The following is a 21,030-nucleotide window of genomic DNA, read 5'->3' as shown; positions in this document are numbered from 1 at the left end:
GACTGCATACAAGTCAAATGCCCTACCTACTGTACTATTGCTCTTAGAATTGGAACGAGTTTAAAATGATGTTTAAAAAAGAAACTAGTTAAGAAGCCTTATTAAAAAATTTTAAGTGTTTTAAAAACTTTTTCTTTAGGTATAGGAAATTTTTCTTTATATTTGGACATATATATCACTTCAAAAATTATATGTACATTAAATAAAATGGGTAATACAGTGAAAGATATCAGAACTGGAGTACTACTCCTTAAGCCATGGTGATCACTGAAGTCCTCTACAAGAGAATTTGAGTTGAATGAGAGAGCTATGCAAAAGTCCAAGACAAAATTTGTTCATGGAAGAAAGCACCCACCAAATTCCTGAGATGGAATGAGCTTGATATTGGAGGAACCAAAAGGGTCTTGTATTCAGAATAAAGTTGAAGAATGCAGAGTCATTTGAGTAATCATATCCTATCCTAGACCAAGATTATAGAGTCTTGATTTTGTTTTAAATGCAATTGAAACTTTTGAATCAGGAAAATAAGATGATCTCTGTGTGTGTCTGTGTGTATTTGAATATCTGCTTTTCATGTGGAAAATGACATTGACAGGGCAAGGGGAAAGGGAGGATCATTACAAGAGTGATAACAGAGGACACAGAAGGCTATTCTTGAAATTGTCCAGTTGGCTTTTAGATATGAAGAATTGATCAGATTTAGGAGCTATTTTGAAACTGGTAATGACTAAATTGTCTAACACATAGATTTGGAGTTTGCATGACACTGAGACACAAAGTTTGGGAAATTTGCATGTATGTGACATGTTAAATTGCAAATGATTATTAGTAGCCCAAGGGATATTGAGGAAGCATATATAAACAGAGGAGATGTGATGGTGGAATAGGTCTCTGTAATACTGATGTCTATGTAATGGCAAGAAGCCATCCATTCAGAGTTCAGTGTGAGAAGGACTGAGGGATGACTGAGAGAAAAATGGGCAAATAAGGGGCGAGAACTGGATGCTACATAGGAAACAGGTTTCATTTGCTCAGAAAAAGCTGATGTTTGGAAAGTTGATATTTGAGTACACTCATGCGGGGTTGGAATTGGCACAGGGTGGTGGGCTTGAAAGAACAGACTTGGTGGATTGACAGCTGATGGGAAGATTTGGTCATAATCATTTAACTAGGGACCTGGGAAGCAGATGTAGTGAGAAATGTCAGTGATTACAGTTAGCTCTCAAAGAAGCAGTTAGGTGGGGATATATCTTACATCTAGATCTGGGTACCTAGAGGGCTCAGAGAGATTTATTTAAGTTTTCTAATATTAATACCTATTTATATTCAAGTGGGAAATATGCAATCGTTTACAATTTTATGATTTCACTTTGACCTTGTGTTTTTTTTTCTCTATATTTTTGGCCATGGAGGACTCAATGAGTTTCACCTATCCTTGAAATGTCTCTGTTTTAAATAATCTAAAATATGTCACATAAAGTAAAAATAAATAGGCCAGATCAAGTGACAATTTTATTAATTTTGATTCAAGGAAAAGAGAAATTATATTCAAATTGCTGAATATATAGGAAGTGAAATATTAATGTTCTGTTCTTTGGGAGGCATACCAGGCAGAGTTTTCTCTTAGTTCTGCACTCAGGAATCACTCCTGGCAGGCTTAGGAACCATACAGGGTACCATGTATGGAGTCCCAGGTCAACCATATGCATGGCAGATGACTAACCCTCTATTCCAGGGGTCCTCAAACTTTTTAAACAGGGGGCCAGTACATTGTCCCTCAGACCATAGGAGGGTCTGACTATAGTAAAAACAAAACTTAACGAACGAATTCTTATGCACACTGCATATATCTTATTTTGCAATGAAGAAACAAAACAGATACAAATACAATATGTGGCCCGCGGGCCATAGTTTGAGGACCACTGCTCTATTCTATCTATCCACCTTCACTATTCAATTTTTAAAGATAAAAATCAGTAAATATTCCAATGTAATGTTTTTTTCTATGAATGATTCCTCTTAATTATAAACATCTTGAAAACATAAGTGCATAAAAAGGAAAATTGAATCATCTATTTTTATCATTTTTATATATACTTATATGTTTTCTCCTGATAATTTTTAACAAATCAGGATTTGAAATTTACATGTTTAATAAAATTGAAAAACAAAAATATGTTTTTAACATTTTTTCAAATTGATTTTTAATACCTAGATAGGCTTCCCTTTATAAGAAATATTACTGATTTCCTTAATAGGGACAATATTGATTTAGACAATCCTTTATAGTAAGATGTTTCCATTGTTTTATTGCTCTTATTTACAAATAATTTCAAAATGTTGTCCTATGTTTATTATTTATTTCTACATACAAACACATAAATATACATACACAAATACACATATTAATATGAACTTAGAAACCATTTTCTAAGTTAAACATTCTATAACTTAAGAAGCCCCATCTCCATTTCTAGTGACAAGACAGGGCCTTTTATTTTTTGCATGTGAAATAGGTATACTTAGATGATTTGAGTAGGTTTATCTGCTTTGTTAAACTTTCAAAATGTTGTGTGAACACTGAATAATTTTACATACATTTGTATAAATTTTGTCATGCAAAATACTCATGCATTTTCCAAGTAGGTTCTGCAAAATGCTTTTCCCCTTTATAACTCAAAAGACAGTGGGTGGATAGTTGTGGGAGTTTCAATTTAGTTTGGGAAATGCTAAGCTAAGCTAAACAAGATTTTTAAAGCAGAAATTCATACTTACTAAAATAACTTTACTGCACCTATGTATTCTTTTTGCCAAAGAGAAGGAAATGAAAATATGTAGATTGGGATAAGGACTGGACACAATATTTTGGTTGTGTAATTAGCCTTGAATGATTACATTTTAGAAGCAGTTAGAGGAACAGAAGGTAGATGAAATTCATTTGATTTGATTGTATGAAATAATGAAAATTTCTTGACTTAAGTGTTCTTTTTCTTTCTAAAGTGAAGCCTGATCCTCCGGTGGGTTTGCATATGGAATTAGCAGACATTGGCAATTTAAAAATTTCTTGGACCAGTTCAACACTGGCACCATTTCAACTTCAATATCAAGTGAAATATTCAGAGAATTCCACAGTGAGTCTGAGAAAAGTGAGTATATTTCAGTGAGTAAAATGAAAAGTTATGAAGCAAGTAAAGGCAAAAGTCCCTGTTTATATGCATAGAAAACTGTCCTAGCATAGCAAATATGCATACTGCTTCTAGACAGGTCAGTTCTTATTGAATCCCCTGTTTTTCACTTTCCTTTAAGAAATGACCATCTAAACAGTATTTCTGCTGTTCTGAATTAGTATGAGAAAAGACTTCATTCCAAGAATTTATATATAGTGTTTCCTGTGTTGTCATCTCTCTCCTCCTTCCTGCACTTTCTCACTCTTGCTCTCTTCCTTTCATTTACATACATGCATTTAAGATGCTATTGGAAAGATGATTCCCAAATCTTGAATCTGTCATTATCATTTTTCTGACCTTCTCTAGTTTCTGAGTTTGAATTTAGTCCTCACTCCTCTCATCCCACTACACTTGTTTATGTATAGTGTGTCCGTGCTCTCATTTGCTCTGTAATATGTCAAGTCTCTTTTCCATCATCTGATAGATGGGCACCTACTAGAAATCAGGGGACTTTTTCTTTTTTTTACTTCCATCAGGATTCATGGGGTTAAGGGAACAGGGCAAGAGAAATTTGGGAATGTTGATTCCTTGTGATATACCATATAAGATCTTATTGAGGACTGAAGCATTTGAAGGTGAGGGTGCTGTTGCCTTAGAAGGGAGAACAGTTATGTTGAGAATCTTGGCCAGGGATGTGAATGAGGCCTAGGTATAGGTCAATGAATCAGAGAGTTGAGGAGTAAGAGGAGTAGTGTTTAATGCTTAAAACTTAAAGAAGAGCTAGGCCATGACTTGAGCATTTGGTGTAACTGATATAATTTAGAGTTGAACCTTTGTTTAGATCTGGGCTAATATTTTGGAAGATTTATTTTACCATGAACAGGGCATGAATCTTTAGAATCTCATATGATAAAATCAGAGTAAAGACTTCTCTGGGCTTCATCTTTCCATCTGTAATACAGGCATGGTAGGGTTTCAATGAGAGATTTTGCTTTTCACACTCTGAATGCTTTTTAGTATGTTCACACTTTAGCGTACTATAGTTGAAAAGGTCCTAGCCTTTGATGGCTTTGGAATCTGCCATTGGGAAACTGAATGTAAGTGCCAAACAACTCTTAGTGGTTCTTTGAGAGAGTGATACAGAGTTATATTATCCTCACGTTAGTAAATTGTCATTCTATTTGTTCTGATTTATCATTGGGGTCAGTTTCTTAAGAGTACTCATGCCCTAGTTTGCATGTCAAGCCATGTTCTCCCATAAGCATGTATCTGTATGTATCTCTATGTTTTTTTCCTCAGTTATTTCCACTCTGGAGAAGCCTGTGTTCTCTCTCTATCACCTGCTTCTATCTTAGACTCCCTTTACATATTCCTAAATAAGTTTCAATAAAAACTATCTTGCTTCACACACATATCCTCCTGTGATGTTTGATTTAAAAACATATTTATTTTTCTGACTATCCTAACACATGCTTCTATCCTATGTATCTGTTCATTTAAACTCATTTGCACTATATCTCACCAGTCTTGAAAAGTCAAGACTACATTCACCTTAAGTTGAAAATAGGTTTCTACTCATGGTAATTTGGTTCTTTTGGGTTTTTTTTGACAGTTGCAATTGTAAAAATATGGAACGCTTCACGAATTTGCGTGTCATCTTGCGCAGGGGCCATGCTAATCTTCTCTGTATTGCTCTAATTTTAGTATATGTGCTGCTGAAGTGAGCACGGTGGTTTGGTTCTTAAATTCACAGACTACTTAACATTTTATTGCCTAATGGGCAAACATTTGTTGGTTATTGATTCTGTTTGATACTGGTGCAGCCAGCCAACTACTCTGCGAGATTTTAATTTTTTGAACTTTGTTGAGTCCTTCTTGTGGTTCATTTTGGCAAAGATTGCACAGCGACTTGATGCTCTTCTGTTTTCAAATAATCTTTGACAGGTAGGTGAGATCGTCTCAGTTCCTTCTCTGCTGGTGGGCAATGTGTTCCCCGGGTCTTCATACAAGGTGCAGGTGAGGAGCAAGAGACTGGATGGCCCTGGATTGTGGAGTGAGTGGAGCACCTCGCTTTCCTTTACTACACCAGGTAGGTTGTCAGGGTGATTTCTACCTAGGGGGGTATATTGACCAAATTAGCTGTTGGGGTAATTAATTAGAAGCATTTAACGGTTTTGATGCTAAGGCAAAAGGAAGAACATAATATTAATTTCCATTTTAAATTTTGGGGCTTTTGGGGCCGTGTTTCTCAAGGGTTACACTTGGTTCTGCACTCAGGAATCACTCCTGGCAGGCTAGGGGATCATAGGATGCTCTAGAATGAACCCAGGTCAGCCAAAGGTCTGGCAAGGCAAACACCCTGCCCACTGTGTTATAACTCCAGCCCCCATAATTTTCATTTATTAATTTATTAACACAAGCTTATTACAACATTTAGAAGCTTGGGAAAATCTATTCAAAGAGCTTGAGTGAGTTAGGTTGGGAGTTCTAAGTCAACAAATCCAGACTTTGACTTTTTAACTTATGTGGTAAAATTAGAAACACTTATTTGACATAAATTACAAATATTAGCGTTTTGATATTTTGTATAAAGAAGTGCAAAAGTTTCTCTTCATGTTTGATTACTTTTTTTTTTTTGAAAATTTGTACTTTGTGTGCTTTTTTCCTTTTTTTTTTTTTTTGGCCACAGTAGCATGTAAAACACTAAGTAGAAATTAAATACATTTAGCCCAGCATGTTTATTTATTACATACAATTTAACTTTGTGTGGTTTCTTTGTTTTGGGGCCAAATCCAATAGTTCTCAGGGCTTACTCCTGGCTCTGAGCTCATAGAATACTTCTAACAGAGTTCAGAGGACACTAGAGGGTACCAGGGACCAAACCCAGGTCTGTCATCTGTAAGACAAGTGTTCTACCCACTATACTATCACTGTGGCTCCTATTATATACAATTTAGAGAACATTGCTTAGTCCTAAAATAAGTCATATTAGTGGCATTGTTAACAGGTTATTGAAACCCTGCCTTACCCATTGTACTTTCATTCTGGCCTTTCTTTCATCTGTTTTTTTTTTTTGATGGAATTAAATTATTATTCTAGTGAAATTCTATCTGTGATTTATATATTTTGGACACTAGTAAAGGGATTGGTGTTAGAACAGTGTGTGCCTGAAACTTAGTAATGGACAATTTTATAATGCTGTAATTCACTATGAATTAAATTTTTTTTATAGAGCAGAAAGGACTTTGTTCTCTCTTAAGTCTTCAGAGTGTCCCAGACTGCATTCTGTTAGGACACAAGGAGAGCAGCTGTGACTGCATCTCCATGAGAGAAAGATAAAGAATTGAAATGGGTCATATCTGTTCTTTTTTCTTCAGGCCTTCTGCTTTCATGAGATCTTGAACATGAGATCTTCCATTCTTAACTTCCATTCCCAATCTTAACTTCTGTTCTCAACTCCCATTTTCTTTTTTTTCTTTTTTAAAAATTTTTTTTGGTTTGTTTTTGTTTTGGGGTCACATCTGGCAGCACTCAGGGAATACTCCTGGCTCTGTGCTCAGAAATCGTTCCTGGTAGGCACAGGGGACCATATGGGATACCAAGATTTGAACCACCATCGGTCCTGGGTCAGCCACTTGCAAGGCAAACACCCTACTGCTTTGCTATCTCTCCAGCCTCCCCGCCATTTTCAAGCTTAACTTCTGTTCTCAATTGAACCTTCCTAAGTGAGGGACCCAGGGCTCAGTGCCACAGTTGGAAAAGGTCTTCTCTGGGAAGATTGGGCAAAGCCAACCTGGTCCTTTGGAGACACTGACCCCACACTCCCTCTAATAATGATTCTTAGCAAAGTTAGGCATTCACTTGGAAGGATGAACATTTCCAGATGAAAATTTTATTTCTAATACATGGCTATCTGCATTCATTTTATCTTAGATTTAAGGTTGGCAACAGGTTTTGGATGGACAGTTTTAGTTATGTTTTAATTTAGATAAATTTGTTTATAGATCTATTTTCTCCATTTATAGATATATCTATAGGATTGTATTTGCTTGGTTTGGGCATGGAGCAATAGTACAGCAGATAGGGCATTTGCCTTGCATGCTGCTGATCCTGGTTCTGTCGCTGGCAACCCATGTAGTTCCTCGAACCTGCCAGGAGTAATTTCTGAGCATCATCTAGTGTGGTCCAAAACCACATGTACACACCCACAATTTGCTTAATTTTTTTATTTTTATTTTTTAATTCTTTTTACATCACTGTGAGATATAGTTAAAACATTGCAGATAGTTGATAGTTATTGAACTAAAAAGTTAAAAAAAATCAGGGACTGAGGTGATGGTGCAGCAGTAGGGTGTTTGCCTTCACATGACTGACCCAGGATGACCAAGTTTCGATCCCCTAGCTTCCTATATGGTTCCCCAAGCCAGGAGTGATTTCTGAGTGCATAGCTAGGAGTAACCACTGAGTATCACCGGGTGTGGCTCAAAAACCAAAAAAAAAAGTTAAAAAAATCATATGCCATTTCAACACCCATCCCTTCGTTGCTTGATTTCTTAATAAATCAAACCATTATTTTATGCTTTTTTGAGTAACAGAGCCAGATTTCTTAAAATACACTGAAAGTAGACACATATATGCCCATTCATGTGCAAATATTTTGTGTGAATAAAGATATGCTTTACAGAAAATAAATGGACAATATAGTTGTTTTAAAAAAGATCCAACAATGTTGTTACTAGTAGTTATTATTATTGTAGGTGCCCTTTCAATGACTTTAGATATCCCAAAGAGGGAAATCTGGAAATAAGTCAAAAATAAAATTCAGAGAGTTAAAAGTTAGGATGGGTCTGTGCATTTGGAAATGACTATAGAGTTTACAACTTAGTAGGCCTGAAATGGTAGCACAATGGGTAAGTTATATGCCCCATATGTGGCCTGTCCAGATTGGATTCCTGGCATCCAAGGTGGTTCCCCCGAGCACTGCTAGGAGTGATTCTTCAGTGAAGAGCCAGGGGTAACCCCTGAACATCACTGGGTGTCTCCCCCAAACAGACACAAAACAAAACGGAAAAGTAACTACTTAAGAAAGTGACTAGCTTTGACACCAGTGAGACACAGATGATTTTCTGTTTGTTGTTTGGGGGGGTCACACCCAAAGGTACTCAGTTCATAATCCTGGCTCTGCCCCCCAAAGATCAGGATCTGTTGTATTATCTCTCTAAGCTCAAGGAACTTAAATGATTTTAAGGCAAAGACAGAAATGTGGTACAAATTGAAAGTGGGGAGAAAATTTTGTACATATCTGTGGCGTCTAAGCCACAAATTCTGGTTACAGAAACCAGATTTTGAGGTTTTAAAAGCATACACTTAAAATTTTTTTTTATTTAAACACCATAGTTACAAGGCTTTTCATGTTTTTCATAGATAAAGATGTTCACGATTGACTTTCAGTTTTGCAATATAAAAAAATCTTCAGCAGTGCGCATTTGCTACCACCAATGGCCCTAGTTTCCCTTTCACCTTCACCATGCCCTCTTTCCTCCCTCCCACCCTCCCTCTCTGCCTCTAGGGCAGATGTTTTACTTCTCTCCCCTCTATCTCTCTGCCTCTCTCTGTCTCTCTCTTTGTCTCTCTCTGTTTCTCTCTCTCTGTCTCTCTCATCACTTTATCCCCTTTCAGCACCCAGTTCTTGTTCAGAGTGATCAGTTCCAACTACCACTTTCATAGTCGATCCTTTTTCTACTAAAACACACATTTTTAAGAAGCTTGAACTATTTATTTTCCCAAAGGGGAGGGGAGGGAAGAATGGCTTGTGCTTGATCACTGGGCAGAGGATCTTGCTTGACCTTACTAGGGAACCCGATCAAGGGTTCTAAGCTCTCTCACGTGGAATTCCAGAACATTGGCCCAATCTGGCCACTTGCTCCATCATTGCCAGGACGCAGTGATTGATTGAGTTCAGCTCGGGGAACTGGGCGTTCTTGCCTAACGGGGTTGCTGCAACACCATTCCCACGACTGGCACCCGGCCGTCGAGACAAGCGTGCATAATGGAAATGAGGGCGCATGGTCCCATTAACTTGGCACAGTCCTCATTACTGCCACCCCAGGAGGGCAAACGAACCGGTGACGTAGTACTGCAGAGGCGCCAGGTCGAAGCTGTCTAGGAATTGTCTTGCTGGGCTGAATCTACAGGTGGCGCTTCTTGACCCGATTGCAGGTTTTCAGCTTTTATTCCAGCTCAGGAATCTTGATTCAATAGCAACAGTTTTGGGGTGGGGGGGTGAGATAGCACAGCAGTGTGGGGCGTTTGCCTTGCATGCAGCCGACCTGGGAGGGACCCGGTTAGATTCCTGGCACCCATATGGTCCCCCATCCTGCCAGGGGTGATTTCTGAGTGCAGAGCCAGGAGTAACTCCTGAGCACTGCTGGGTGTGGCCCAACAACCAATCAATAATAAATGAATGAAGTTAAAAAATAAAAAAAAATAGCAACGGGGGGGGGGGCGACGAGGTGGCGCTAGAGGAAAGGTGTCTGCCTTGCAAGCGCTAGCCAAGGAAGAACCACGGTTCTATATCTGGCATCCCATATGGTCTCCCCAAGCCAGGGGCAATTTCTGAGCGCTTAGCCAGGAATAACCTCTGAGCATCAAATGGGTGTGGTCCCCCCCAAACAAACAAACAAACAAACAAAAAAATAGCAACAGGGATAGGATCCTTCTTATATTTCAGGCACTTCTCAAAATGCTTGACATCTACTTTGATTTCTGATGGTAATCTTGTAAAATAGGTGTGTGTTTTTTTTTTTCTTTATGGCAAAGAAATAGATTTAAGGAGAAAGAGTGACTCTTTTTTTCCCCTTTAATTTAAACACTGTGATTACAAAGTTGTTCATGATTGAGTTTCAGTCTTATATACCCTTCACCGGTGCACATTTCCCACCACCAATGTCCCCAGTTTCCTTCTTATTCCCCCACTGCCTGCCTCTGTTTGTCTGTTTCTTTGTCTTCCCTTGCTACCCTTCTTTGGACACTGTTCTTTGCACTATTGTTAATGAAGGGGTACCATGCATATCACTTTATCACCTGTCAGTACCCAGTTCTTATCCAGAGTGATCAGTTTCAACTCTCATTGTCATAGTTGACCCTTCTCATCCTAACTGCATTTGTCCACCATTTGTTGCAAGCATCCTACCAACAAGTTACACATCGTATTTATCATAACAAGTAAGTGATATTTATATGAAGAGAATTATGTCCTAAGCAATAAGCATATTTACATTTTCATCTGTTTTGCACTAAAATCGTTTTAATTGATTGAGGTTCTGTTGTTTAAAATATTGGTTAATACGTTCTCAAGCACATAATTTCAACACTACACATATTACCAGTGTGCCCAACTCTCTCCTTCAAGAACCCCACAATTTCTTCCTTTTAATTAACCTCACCTCAACTCAATTATGTGGATCAGATCTCCTATTATGTTGTCTGTGGTCTGTTATTGCCATCATGCTATATTTGTTTTTGTCGGTTTGTTCTTGGGGTTCTTTTTGGCCTGCACCTGGTGGTGGTGCTTAGAACTTAGTCCTGGTTCTGTGTTCAGGGATTACTTCTGGCAATGCTCAGGAGATCATATGGAGTGCTGCGGATAGACCTGGATTGACCATGCCAGGCAAACAATCTACCCACTATACTATCTCTCCAACCCTGCGTTCCTTTAAAAAAATCGTTCTGAAACCATTGAATAATCTTTCAGGAATTAGTGGAGATTTTAAAGGGAAACTTCCTTGAGTTAGGATGAAGTTCTTAGGAACATAAAGTAGCTTAGCTGTAACATCAGAGTGTTAGGTTAATGAAATAGCTTCTGTTTACTAATTTCATGCTACTAATTTTTTCCCTCTTTGTATTTGGTTGTCGACATGCAAACTGCAAATGCCTTATATAAACAGAGTGAGAAAGATGCAAAATTGAGCATGCTATTACAGAAAAGAGAACGTTTTAATGCTAGCAAGGAAGTTGTGCTTTTTTTTTTATTGGGGAAAGAGAAATCCATAAGATGTGTATGAAAGTAATTTATATTCTCTTAGCAGAAAAGTGAATTACCATACATACTACCATTCAATACATGAACCTCATAATGTATTTAGAGCAAAAATAACTTCTAATACAAACAGCTGTTTTTTTGTATTCTGTTTCTAGTTTTAAAAGCCAACAAGCTCAGATTCTAACAACAAAAAACTAAAAATGTTATATGGATGAGAGCATGGCAATAAAACAATACTTAGGAAGATATTATTTTTCTTTGTTGTCACACCATATTATTCTTTTGAATATCTCAGAGTGACATTACAGACCAATATTTATGGTTTTACTGATTAGTTTATATTACATCAGTAGTTTTACATTTCCTTATTTGTCTTACTATTTAAAGCTCATTTTTTTATGTTACCCGCTTATATGAGAATTTCATACCTCAAAGAAAACAATTAGTAACTAGCATTTTTTAATCTTGATTTTTGTCTGAGAGTGATTTACCCTCAGGTACACTGGTTGTGGAATCAGAGTCTGATAAGAAACATTTCACCTCTGAATTAGGTTTTAGTTTATTTTAATAATTTTTTTGCCTACCAGTTAGCGAGTAAGAGTTACAAATTGACAACGAGTGTAGGTCTGTGTGTAGAAAATCCTGAAGAAATTTATGGAAACTCATTTCATTTATACATAGGAAACTAATGATTCAAATAGGCAATTACATTTGGATAGTCTTTTGTCCATTCATTTTACTTTGTAATTATCAATGTACTGGGAATACTCTTTATTTGGTGTAAGTTGCCAATGTGAGGTTTCTTGTCTTTCTCTAATATTCCCCCTTTTCTTCCTCCTTACAGATGTCATATACTTTCCACCTAAAATTCTGACAAGTGTCGGGTCTAGTGTTTCTTTTCACTGTATGTATAAAAATGAGGACAAGATGGTTTCTTCCAACAAAATTGTTTGGTGGCTGAATTTAGCTGAGAAAATTCCTCCAAGCCAATATAGTGTTGTGGGTGATCGCATTAGCAAAGTTACTCTTCCCAATCTGAATGCAACCAAACCTCGAGGGAAGTTTACCTACGATGCCGTGTACTGTTGTAATGAACATGCATGCCATCATCGCTATGCTGAATTATATGTGATTGGTAAGGACTGCTAAGATTTTCATTTTGTCCCACCAGATACATTTCTATAATGGGAACTTGGAGAAAGGAGTCCCATTGGAAATGTCTGGGAGATTTATATTTGTTCAACTTTGTGGATGTTTTTGCTTTATCTTAATATTTTAATGTGTTTTAAATAGATGTCAATATCAATATATCATGTGAAACTGATGGGTACTTAACTAAAATGACTTGCAGATGGTCAGCCAATGCAATGCACTCGCTTGTGGGAAGTACTTTGCAATTGAGGTATCACAGGTATGTATAATTTTGGCTATTTTATGTTTTATAATGAGATAAAACATTTTAATGAGATAAAAACGTCATAAAAATGCTATCATAGAGTAGTTTTACAGATTTTTTTTTTCTTGAAAGAAGTTAGAATATGTATAATTGTAGGGATCGGAGAGATAGCACAATGGTAGGGCATTTGCCTTGCATGTTGATGACCCAGGAAGGACCTGGTTTGATTCCCGGCATCCCATATAATCCCCTAGCTTGCCAGGGGAGATTTCTGTGTGCAGAGCCAGAAGTAACCCCTGAACGCCGCTGGGTGTACCCCAAAAATCAATCAATCAGTAAAGATCTTTAAAAAAAGAACATGTATAATTGTAATTCAATAAATTGGTGTTTCTTGGAAAACATTTACCCTTGAGGTAAAAATATTCAATTTGATTTTATATTAAATTATGGTTTCTGATAAATTAATAGTCTGCAATTGCATTTTAACTGGTGATGGAATTTGAGAACAAATCATTTTTATACTTTGTTTTAGTACTGGGATCACACCTGGTGGTGCTCAGGGGTTACTCCAGACTCTGCACTCAGAAATCATTCCTGGGAGTAGTTGGGAGGGACCATGTGGAGTGCTGGGGATCGAACCTGGAATCTGGATCAGTTGCATGCAAGACAAGTGCCCTACCTACTTACTGTACTATATCTTCAGCTCCCTGTTTTTATACATTTTGATTTGTTTTAGAGGATACTGAAGATTCTGGATACCCACGAATATTGGTTTAAGATTAATATTTTGGGGACAAGTTAGTGATAGTAGTCCTAAGATTATAAGAGATAATATGAATGATTTTAGAAATAGGCCATGTGGTTTGTGTGTGTGTGTGTGTGTGTGTGTGTGTGTGTGCGCTGGAAATTAAACATACCAAGCAACATACCAAGGCCTCATACCAAGCATGTGCTCTTATCACAGAGCTACATTTTTAGTCCCTAAAACTCTTCATAAACGTTGAAGTTTTTTATTAAAGGTTTATTGGTGATTGTTCATATCTTACCCTTTCTGGTTTTAAAAAGAATTCTAGGCATTATTTTATAGTGTATACTGTCTACTAAGAGTTTTATCTAATTAATAACTTTCTTAAAATATATAGAAATTTTAATTTTTATAATATTTCACAGCTATTTACAATATGTATACTGCTCTTGAACACTCAGTTTGTATTTGCATTAGGGACTTTCCATATGTATCATGCTGAAATCTTAAAATCTTATTCTTAAAATATGAATTTTTATTTGACAGGCTAATCATCTGAGATCCCAATTTTCTTTCTTTAATTGATTTGTTTTCATCTTATTAGGACAATGCCATTTATTTGTTTTCTATGAATATTTGTCAAATTTGTCAATGAATTTTTGTCAAATGAATATTTGACAAAGGTTTGTTTTGTGGAATGATTGTGATATAGATGGGGAATTAAAAAGTGCCTTTCTGGGGCCAGAGCAGTGGCACAAGTGGTAGGGCATTTGCCTTGCATGCACTGACCTAGAACTGATCACAGTTCGATCCCCCAGCATCTCATGTGGTCCCCCAAACCAGGAGTGATTTCTGAGTGCATAGCCAGGAGTAATCCCTGAGCGTCACTGGGTGTGGCCCAAAAAAGCAAAAACAAAAAAAAAAGTGCCTTTCTAACATGAGCATTTATATTTAGGTGAACTAAACTATTCTCTTTTATGTATTTAATTAACCAATGAATGTAAGTTTTTTTGGCTATTCATGGTGGTGCTAAGGATTACTCTTACTTGATGCTGGGGTGGGATAACTCCAGATGGTGCTAGAGGACCATGTACGGTGCCAGGGATCAATTCTGGGTCATTTGCATGCAAAGCACGAGTTCCTGTCCATTAAACTCTTTCTGGTCCCCCAAATTGTCTCTTTTAAACAATACAATTGAATTGTTAAATATCCTACTGCTCCACTAATTTTGTATATTAATGGACATTTTTTTGGGTATCTTTTAAGGAGAAGCCTTTACTGTTCTGATGTTCCATCTATTCATCCCAAATCTGAGCCCAAAGACTGCCTGTTGCAGAGAGATGGGTCTTATGAATGTGTATTTCAGCCAATCTTTCTATTATCCGGTTATACCATGTGGATTAGGATCAATCATTCCTTAGGCTCACTTGATTCTCCACCGACATGTATTATCCCTGATTCTGTGGGTATGTTCACCTACTCTGCATCTTCATTTTTATTCATAGATTTGGATTAAGTTTGATTCAGTTTGCTGCATTTTGCCATTATCTGATCACACTAAATTTCATTTTCTATCCTGTTCACAAAGAGAAACTGTGAAAATAACCATAGAAAGCTCTACAGTTTATATTTTTATTTTGTTTTAAATATCTAGCACAAAATTTTTATTTAGGTAATATTGGCTTATTACACCGTGTGAGCTTTTTATTTTAGCATCTCTGTGTATGTATTATATTTAATGCATTATAGACTTAATTTTAAATTGTTGCTAACATGTTAACCATTATCAGAGCCTTGAGCAAAGACTATTGTTTTTTGCTGTGAAGGGTCTTGCCTCTGTATTGATGGCGATAGTGTTGATGGTTCAGGATGGTACTTGTAAAGGTCGCAGCAACTTCTTAAACTAAAGCAACTATTAGCTTACTATGTCACACAAGCAGTATATTGATTTGTTCTTCTGTTCTTCCACTCTATCTGAAAAAAAATAGACCTAATCCTCTTCCTATGTATCATGTAAAGTTTGTAGGGAATAAAGTGAGTGAGGAAGTTTTAACAAAGAAATGCTGCTTTATTAATGTAAGCTGTGAAAGATATTAACAGTCTTTTTAATGTTACTGTTTAAATTACTATGGCATAATACTCTTTTTTACTCCCTTCTTTTACTCTTTTACTCATTTTGAAATTTCCAGTGAAACCACTGCCGCCATCCAGAGTGAAAGCAGAAATCACTGTAAACACTGGACTATTGAAAATATCTTGGGAAAAGCCAGTTTTTCCAGAGAATAATCTTCAGTTCCAGATTCGCTATGGATTAAGTGGAAAAGAAGTTCAATGGAAGGTAACTTAGACCTAGGCATTTTTTAAACTTCTTCCACTAAATTCTGTTTATTATAATGTTAAATTATTTTACTGCACACTATTAATTTTATTGGCATAAAAGTGCCTCCTTTGTATTTTGTAGTTATTTTTGTCAATATATTGGTATACATTTTACTGTTTTAAGGACTAAATGGGCTGCAATTTATTATTTCCCAAAGTGAATTTTATAAAATACTGGTCCCATAAAATGGTCCTTGAGAAAAGATCAAAAAACTAAGTAGATTTAGGAAATCCTGCATTGTGGCATATTCTGGTGTGTAGATGTAGTGTATCCTATAATAAAGATTCAGCCTGGTTTCACAGTAAAGAAATATCTGTGACTTTATTTCATCTATTTTTTTTAAACTTATTTGACCAAGGGACTCCTTTTCCTCTACCATCATAGTATTCCTTCATACTAACTACATATTCTGTGGAACACATTTTGGAAGCTGCTTTTATCAACCAATCACAGTCAAACCCTGAGCCTATGAAGGTTTGCCACTTCAGATTTCTGATGGCATCCTGCAAAGACTTGACACTATCAGGAAGCCGAAATTTGTCAATTAAATCAATGACTTTAATGGAAAATAGTGTAACCATTACTGCTTCTTGAAGAAGCTGAGTATTAGAGATTCCATATGTGAGACCCAATCTAGCACTAGGTTAAAAGTTCTCAGTGAACAGAGCATTGATTTTTGTTTTGTTTTAGGTTTCTTTTTTCTTTCATGGACACTTAGTTATTGAGTTAAGAGAATAATTGGGAACCAAGGTGACAGTTAGTCTGTTCAAAAATCTTATCATTAGCAAAGACATAGCAAAGACAAAGACTAGGACAATCCTTCACAGGCTACACCCAATATGGGTATTTATAGTATATAGCCAGAAAAGACAAACCACTACTTTATCAAACTGGGAAGCACATAAAATGAAATGCACTTTGGGGGACTCAAGCTCCATGTGTTAGGAATGATCAATCTACCGCTTTGATTTCTCTTACAGATGCATGATATATATGAAGCAAAAGCAAAATCTGTCAGCCTTCCGGTGGCTGACCTGTGTGCAGTCTATGCTGTGCAGATGCGCTGTAAGAGACTGGATGGACTCGGATATTGGAGCACCTGGAGTGCTCCAACCTACACAGTTGTCATGGATATCAAAGGTCTGCAGAGTTTTGTGAATGTGTCTTAGAAAGGCTTTGTGTGTATATCATATAAGACTGAAAAATATTCCTTCCAAAAATGCAAGCAAGCCCAACTTGTGTTCCTTGTTCTGCAGTTCCTACCAAAGGTCCAGAATTTTGGAGAATGATTGATGGAACTGCTACTAATGAAGAGAAAAATGTCACTTTACTTTGGAAGGTATTTGTGCTTTTCTGTTATTTTTAAACTTAACTTTTATGTTCCAAAAAAGATTGGCTTCATTATCTATGATGCTATCATTTCTAGGCACTGCAATGCCAGATTTCATTTCAGTTTTGATATATGATTTCAGATAGTGTGATAATTGTGTGGAAAGCTCTGGCTGACTTTATTTCTCTTCTCAGATGAATATACCACTGCTTTTTTTCAGTACTGTTTTGGCAAAGTCATTTATATTCCTTACTTCTGCCTTTTGTTGAGTTGGGTTAAATAATAGGTTAAATATTAGGTTGGGTTAAATGATGTCTAGTGTTCCTTCAAGTCTCTAAATTTCTCTATATACATTTATTTATTTGGTGTGTGGGAAAGGGGTTCACACCTGGAGTGCTCAGGGATCACTATTAGCTCTGTGTCTAGGACTACTTGGAAGGAGTTTGATTGACCATATGGAATATCAGGGATCAAAACCAAGTTGGGTACATGTAAGGCAAGAGCCCTACCTACTGTACTATCCACCCAGCCTTCTTTTTTGTATTTAAATATAAAAATAGCAAGTGTGGCCTTTACCACATATATCAAGGGCACCAAACAAAAGTTATTCCATTTATATGATCACATACAAATAGTAGGCATTTCCATGAATTTCAAAATCATCATCAGTGTCTATTCAGCTAGCAAATTTCAAAGCATTTTATTTCCCAAATGCATTGATTTTTCTCCCAAGTAGACAGCTTGTTTTGGTTAAGATTTGGAGAAGACACCAATATTTAGTCCATAATAAATATTATTTGTCATCAAGAAATCTTAAATCAGAATGGCACAGTTACTAGAACACTTAAAATTTCATAAAACTTGATAATAAATAGAAAGTAAGAAACTATGTTATTTTTTGGTAATGTGAATTCAAAATGAGGGAAGTGGCCAAAATGGATTATGGTGACCAAATGGAACTAATTTTCATTTAAAAGATAAATAATTATCTTTTCTGGGATATAACATACAGCATGGTGTCTATAGTTAACAACATTTATGGTCTGTTTGAAAACTATTAAGAGAGTAAATCTTTAAAATTCTTACCACAAGAGAATAAAAAATCTTGTGGTTATATATGGATGTTAACTAAACTTACTGTTGCCATCATTTCATTATTTATATAGGTGTTAAAATCATTATGTTATTCACCTAGTACATTGCTGTGTATAAATGTTATATTTTTAATTTTTCACTTGACTACAATAGTAGCTTTATTCATGACCATCAAAGCCTAAAAGCAACAAGACATTTTTATAGATGAAGAATAGATAAGCTATGGTACATCCAAGACAATAAAATATTATTCAGTGAGAAGTCATACAGTCACGAAAACAATATTGATAAATCTGAAATGTTTATTTCCTTGTGTTAGAAGTTGTGTGAAAAAGTTGCATTACTAGCCCACATGCAGGACATTGTTAAAAAAAAAGCATAACTCCAGAGAAGATAAAAATGTCAGTGGGATGGATTTTCCTGATGGGAAAAGATTTGCCATCATATTTTGCCTTATGAGGCAAAGATTTGAAAAGATCAAGCCAAGGGAATTTTACTTGTATTGTAGCAAACTATTTTTTATATTATCTGGGTGAGTACTAGCATTATGTACTTGCTACATGCACAGAATTTTATAACACAAGGAGAACATATCAAAGAATTCAGGCTAGAAGAAATCACTAAGAGGTTGAAGGATCTTGAGATAGAATCCTAGCCAGGAATCTAACTTGGTTCTATTATAAGACTGATAATCTCATCAAATGAACTGGAAGAAGGTGCAGTTCTTTGTTATTGTAATGAGTGGATTCTTAAAAACTGAAGGCAAGAGATTGAACATAAGCACTGTATTCTAGTTGATAGTTATTTCTCCTGAGAGGTATGGGTAAACAACGCTTGTACTACTTTACATGCAAGTTGGAATTGATCAATTCAGTCAATGGATGGTGGGGATTGGTAGGACACAGTTTCTCTTGGTTGAATGAGTCAGGAGAAGCAGTAGGGAGAAATACATGCACAATGGCTTGTGTGAGAATGGACTAGAGTTAATGTCAGTATAAACTCATGTTTAGCTTAATATGGATATAGATGAAGTCTTATAGAAATATAGAAGGATATCGGAACATTTTCTTATGTATTTCCTTGATTTGTAACCTGAAAATAAGACTATTCCTAAAGTAGGACCTACACCCACATTTGTTCCTAATGCAGTTTTCTAATAAGGCAGGGCCAGGAGATGGTACAGTGGTTAGGGCATGTGCCTAGTATGTTTCTAACTTGGGTTTGATTTCCCCTGAGAATGGCTGGGTGTGGGTCTGGATACCCCTACCACTGCTAGGGCGGTTTTGGGTGGTTATCTGCATCTGAACAGGGCCCAAGCAGCATCACACCTCAGAGTCTTGTATTGACCTGAGAACCCAGGTTGGCAATGGTGGGGCCATGTTGGGGCCTCGGTGGGGCCTCTGGATCTCCTGGGTACCACTTGGTAGTTCTTCCTCCCCCCCCACAGAAACTAATGTTCTTTGAAAAAAATGTGGTTGAGTCAGTAATCATATCAGGAGCAATAGCAATATAAAGTAACAGAATGTGACATTGATCATAATTTTACTTAATAGTTATTAGGGTAAACATGCATGTACAGTTAAGCTTAATGTATATAATAATGTACAGTTAAAACTTAAATGTACAAAACCCCCTTAAATGTACAGTTAAACTTAATGTATAGTTAAGTTGATAGTATAGTTAATTAGCACAAACAGTGTTTTTGTGGTACCCTGGGCACCCTTCCTGGCAGTGCTTAAAGGCCATCAGGGTGACAGCAAACAGTGCAGGTGTGTGTCTCTGTGTGTGTGTGTGTGTGTGTGTGTGTGTGTGTGTGTGTGTCTGTGTGTCTGTGTGCTGTGAGGTTGTACTATAGCACTAGGGGTCTAATGCATGGGTCTCATGCATGAAAAGTATATGTTCCAGCCTTGGACACTATCTTCTGGAGCCTGACATAGTTTCTTAAAACAAAATGCAAAACTTACATGACTTTTAGAACTTTCTAACTTGCAGTGTCTGCTAAAACACCACTTCCTGACCTACCCAGATTATTCTTGGCCCTGCCGGATACCTATATTCATTTTATTATATCTGTGTTCATTTGTCTTGGCCATATTTCATTTTCAGTCAGATTTCTGACTGAAGTAATCTGTTTATAAAATAATTTTATTTGGGGATCATACCTGGTGATGCTCAGGGCTTACTCCTAGCTCAGTGATTACTCTTGTTATGTCTTGGTGAAGTATATGTAATGACAGACATTATACCCAGGTCAGTCATGTGCATGGAAAGCACTCTACCCACTATACAATCTTCCCAGCTTAGTGACTTAGAGGATAAGCTCAGTGACACAACAAATAAACCTGGAAGCCCTGTTCCAGTCTACTATATATAGTCAGGCTCGCTATAGGTGTTTAAGAATTGGCATCACACAATTTTTTCTACAGTAGGTGAAGGAGATGGGGAAACGGTATACTGTTATAATCAGTACAATTGAAGAACAAAATTGGCCTACATATTAATTTCACATTGAAAGCATTAATGATTATGCATCACTTTGTGAAATTTAATATAGAAAAACTAGACTCTAAGTCCTAGAGCATCATCTATCCTGATAAGTTTAGTTGCTTGAACAAATTCCACCCTGGAAAAAAATGAACAATTTTTACTCACTCACTCACTCACTCACTCACTCACTCACTCACTCACTCACTCACTCACTCACTTGGATTAACTCAGACATTCTGAACATCATTTTATATTTCTTGTTTTTGTTTTTGTTTTTTTTTTCAGGCCACACCCATTTGATGCTCAGGGGTTACTCCTGGCTAAGCGCTCAGAAATTGCCCCTGGCTTGGGGGGACCATATGGGACGCTGGGGGATAGAACCGTGGTCC

General features: G+C 36.6%; 1 protein-coding gene and 1 non-coding gene across 2 annotated transcripts in view; one reads left to right on the top strand and one right to left on the bottom strand.

Annotated features, from left to right (window-relative positions):
- LEPR (leptin receptor) overlaps positions 1 to 21,030 on the top strand; it is a 93,201-nt gene that overhangs the window by 50,754 nt on the left and 21,417 nt on the right. Inside the window, exons 7-14 of the mRNA XM_049775456.1 lie at positions 3,001 to 3,146; positions 5,112 to 5,256; positions 12,053 to 12,343; positions 12,502 to 12,619; positions 14,616 to 14,815; positions 15,539 to 15,687; positions 16,710 to 16,869; positions 16,986 to 17,068. Of these exons, the coding sequence (XP_049631413.1) occupies positions 3,001 to 3,146; positions 5,112 to 5,256; positions 12,053 to 12,343; positions 12,502 to 12,619; positions 14,616 to 14,815; positions 15,539 to 15,687; positions 16,710 to 16,869; positions 16,986 to 17,068 (1,292 nt within the window). The remainder of the gene's footprint in view (positions 1 to 3,000; positions 3,147 to 5,111; positions 5,257 to 12,052; positions 12,344 to 12,501; positions 12,620 to 14,615; positions 14,816 to 15,538; positions 15,688 to 16,709; positions 16,870 to 16,985; positions 17,069 to 21,030) is intronic.
- Positions 4,790 to 4,895, bottom strand: LOC126013069 (U6 spliceosomal RNA). Its single transcript, XR_007497403.1, has one exon. It is a non-coding gene; the product is annotated as a U6 spliceosomal RNA (small nuclear RNA).

This window comes from Suncus etruscus, chromosome 6 (genome assembly GCF_024139225.1).
Source record: "Suncus etruscus isolate mSunEtr1 chromosome 6, mSunEtr1.pri.cur, whole genome shotgun sequence".
In the NCBI taxonomy this organism is placed as follows: Eukaryota; Metazoa; Chordata; class Mammalia; order Eulipotyphla; family Soricidae; genus Suncus; species Suncus etruscus.
The sequence above is the reverse complement of the archived record's forward strand: the minus strand, read 5'-3'. Positions and strand labels throughout refer to the sequence as shown.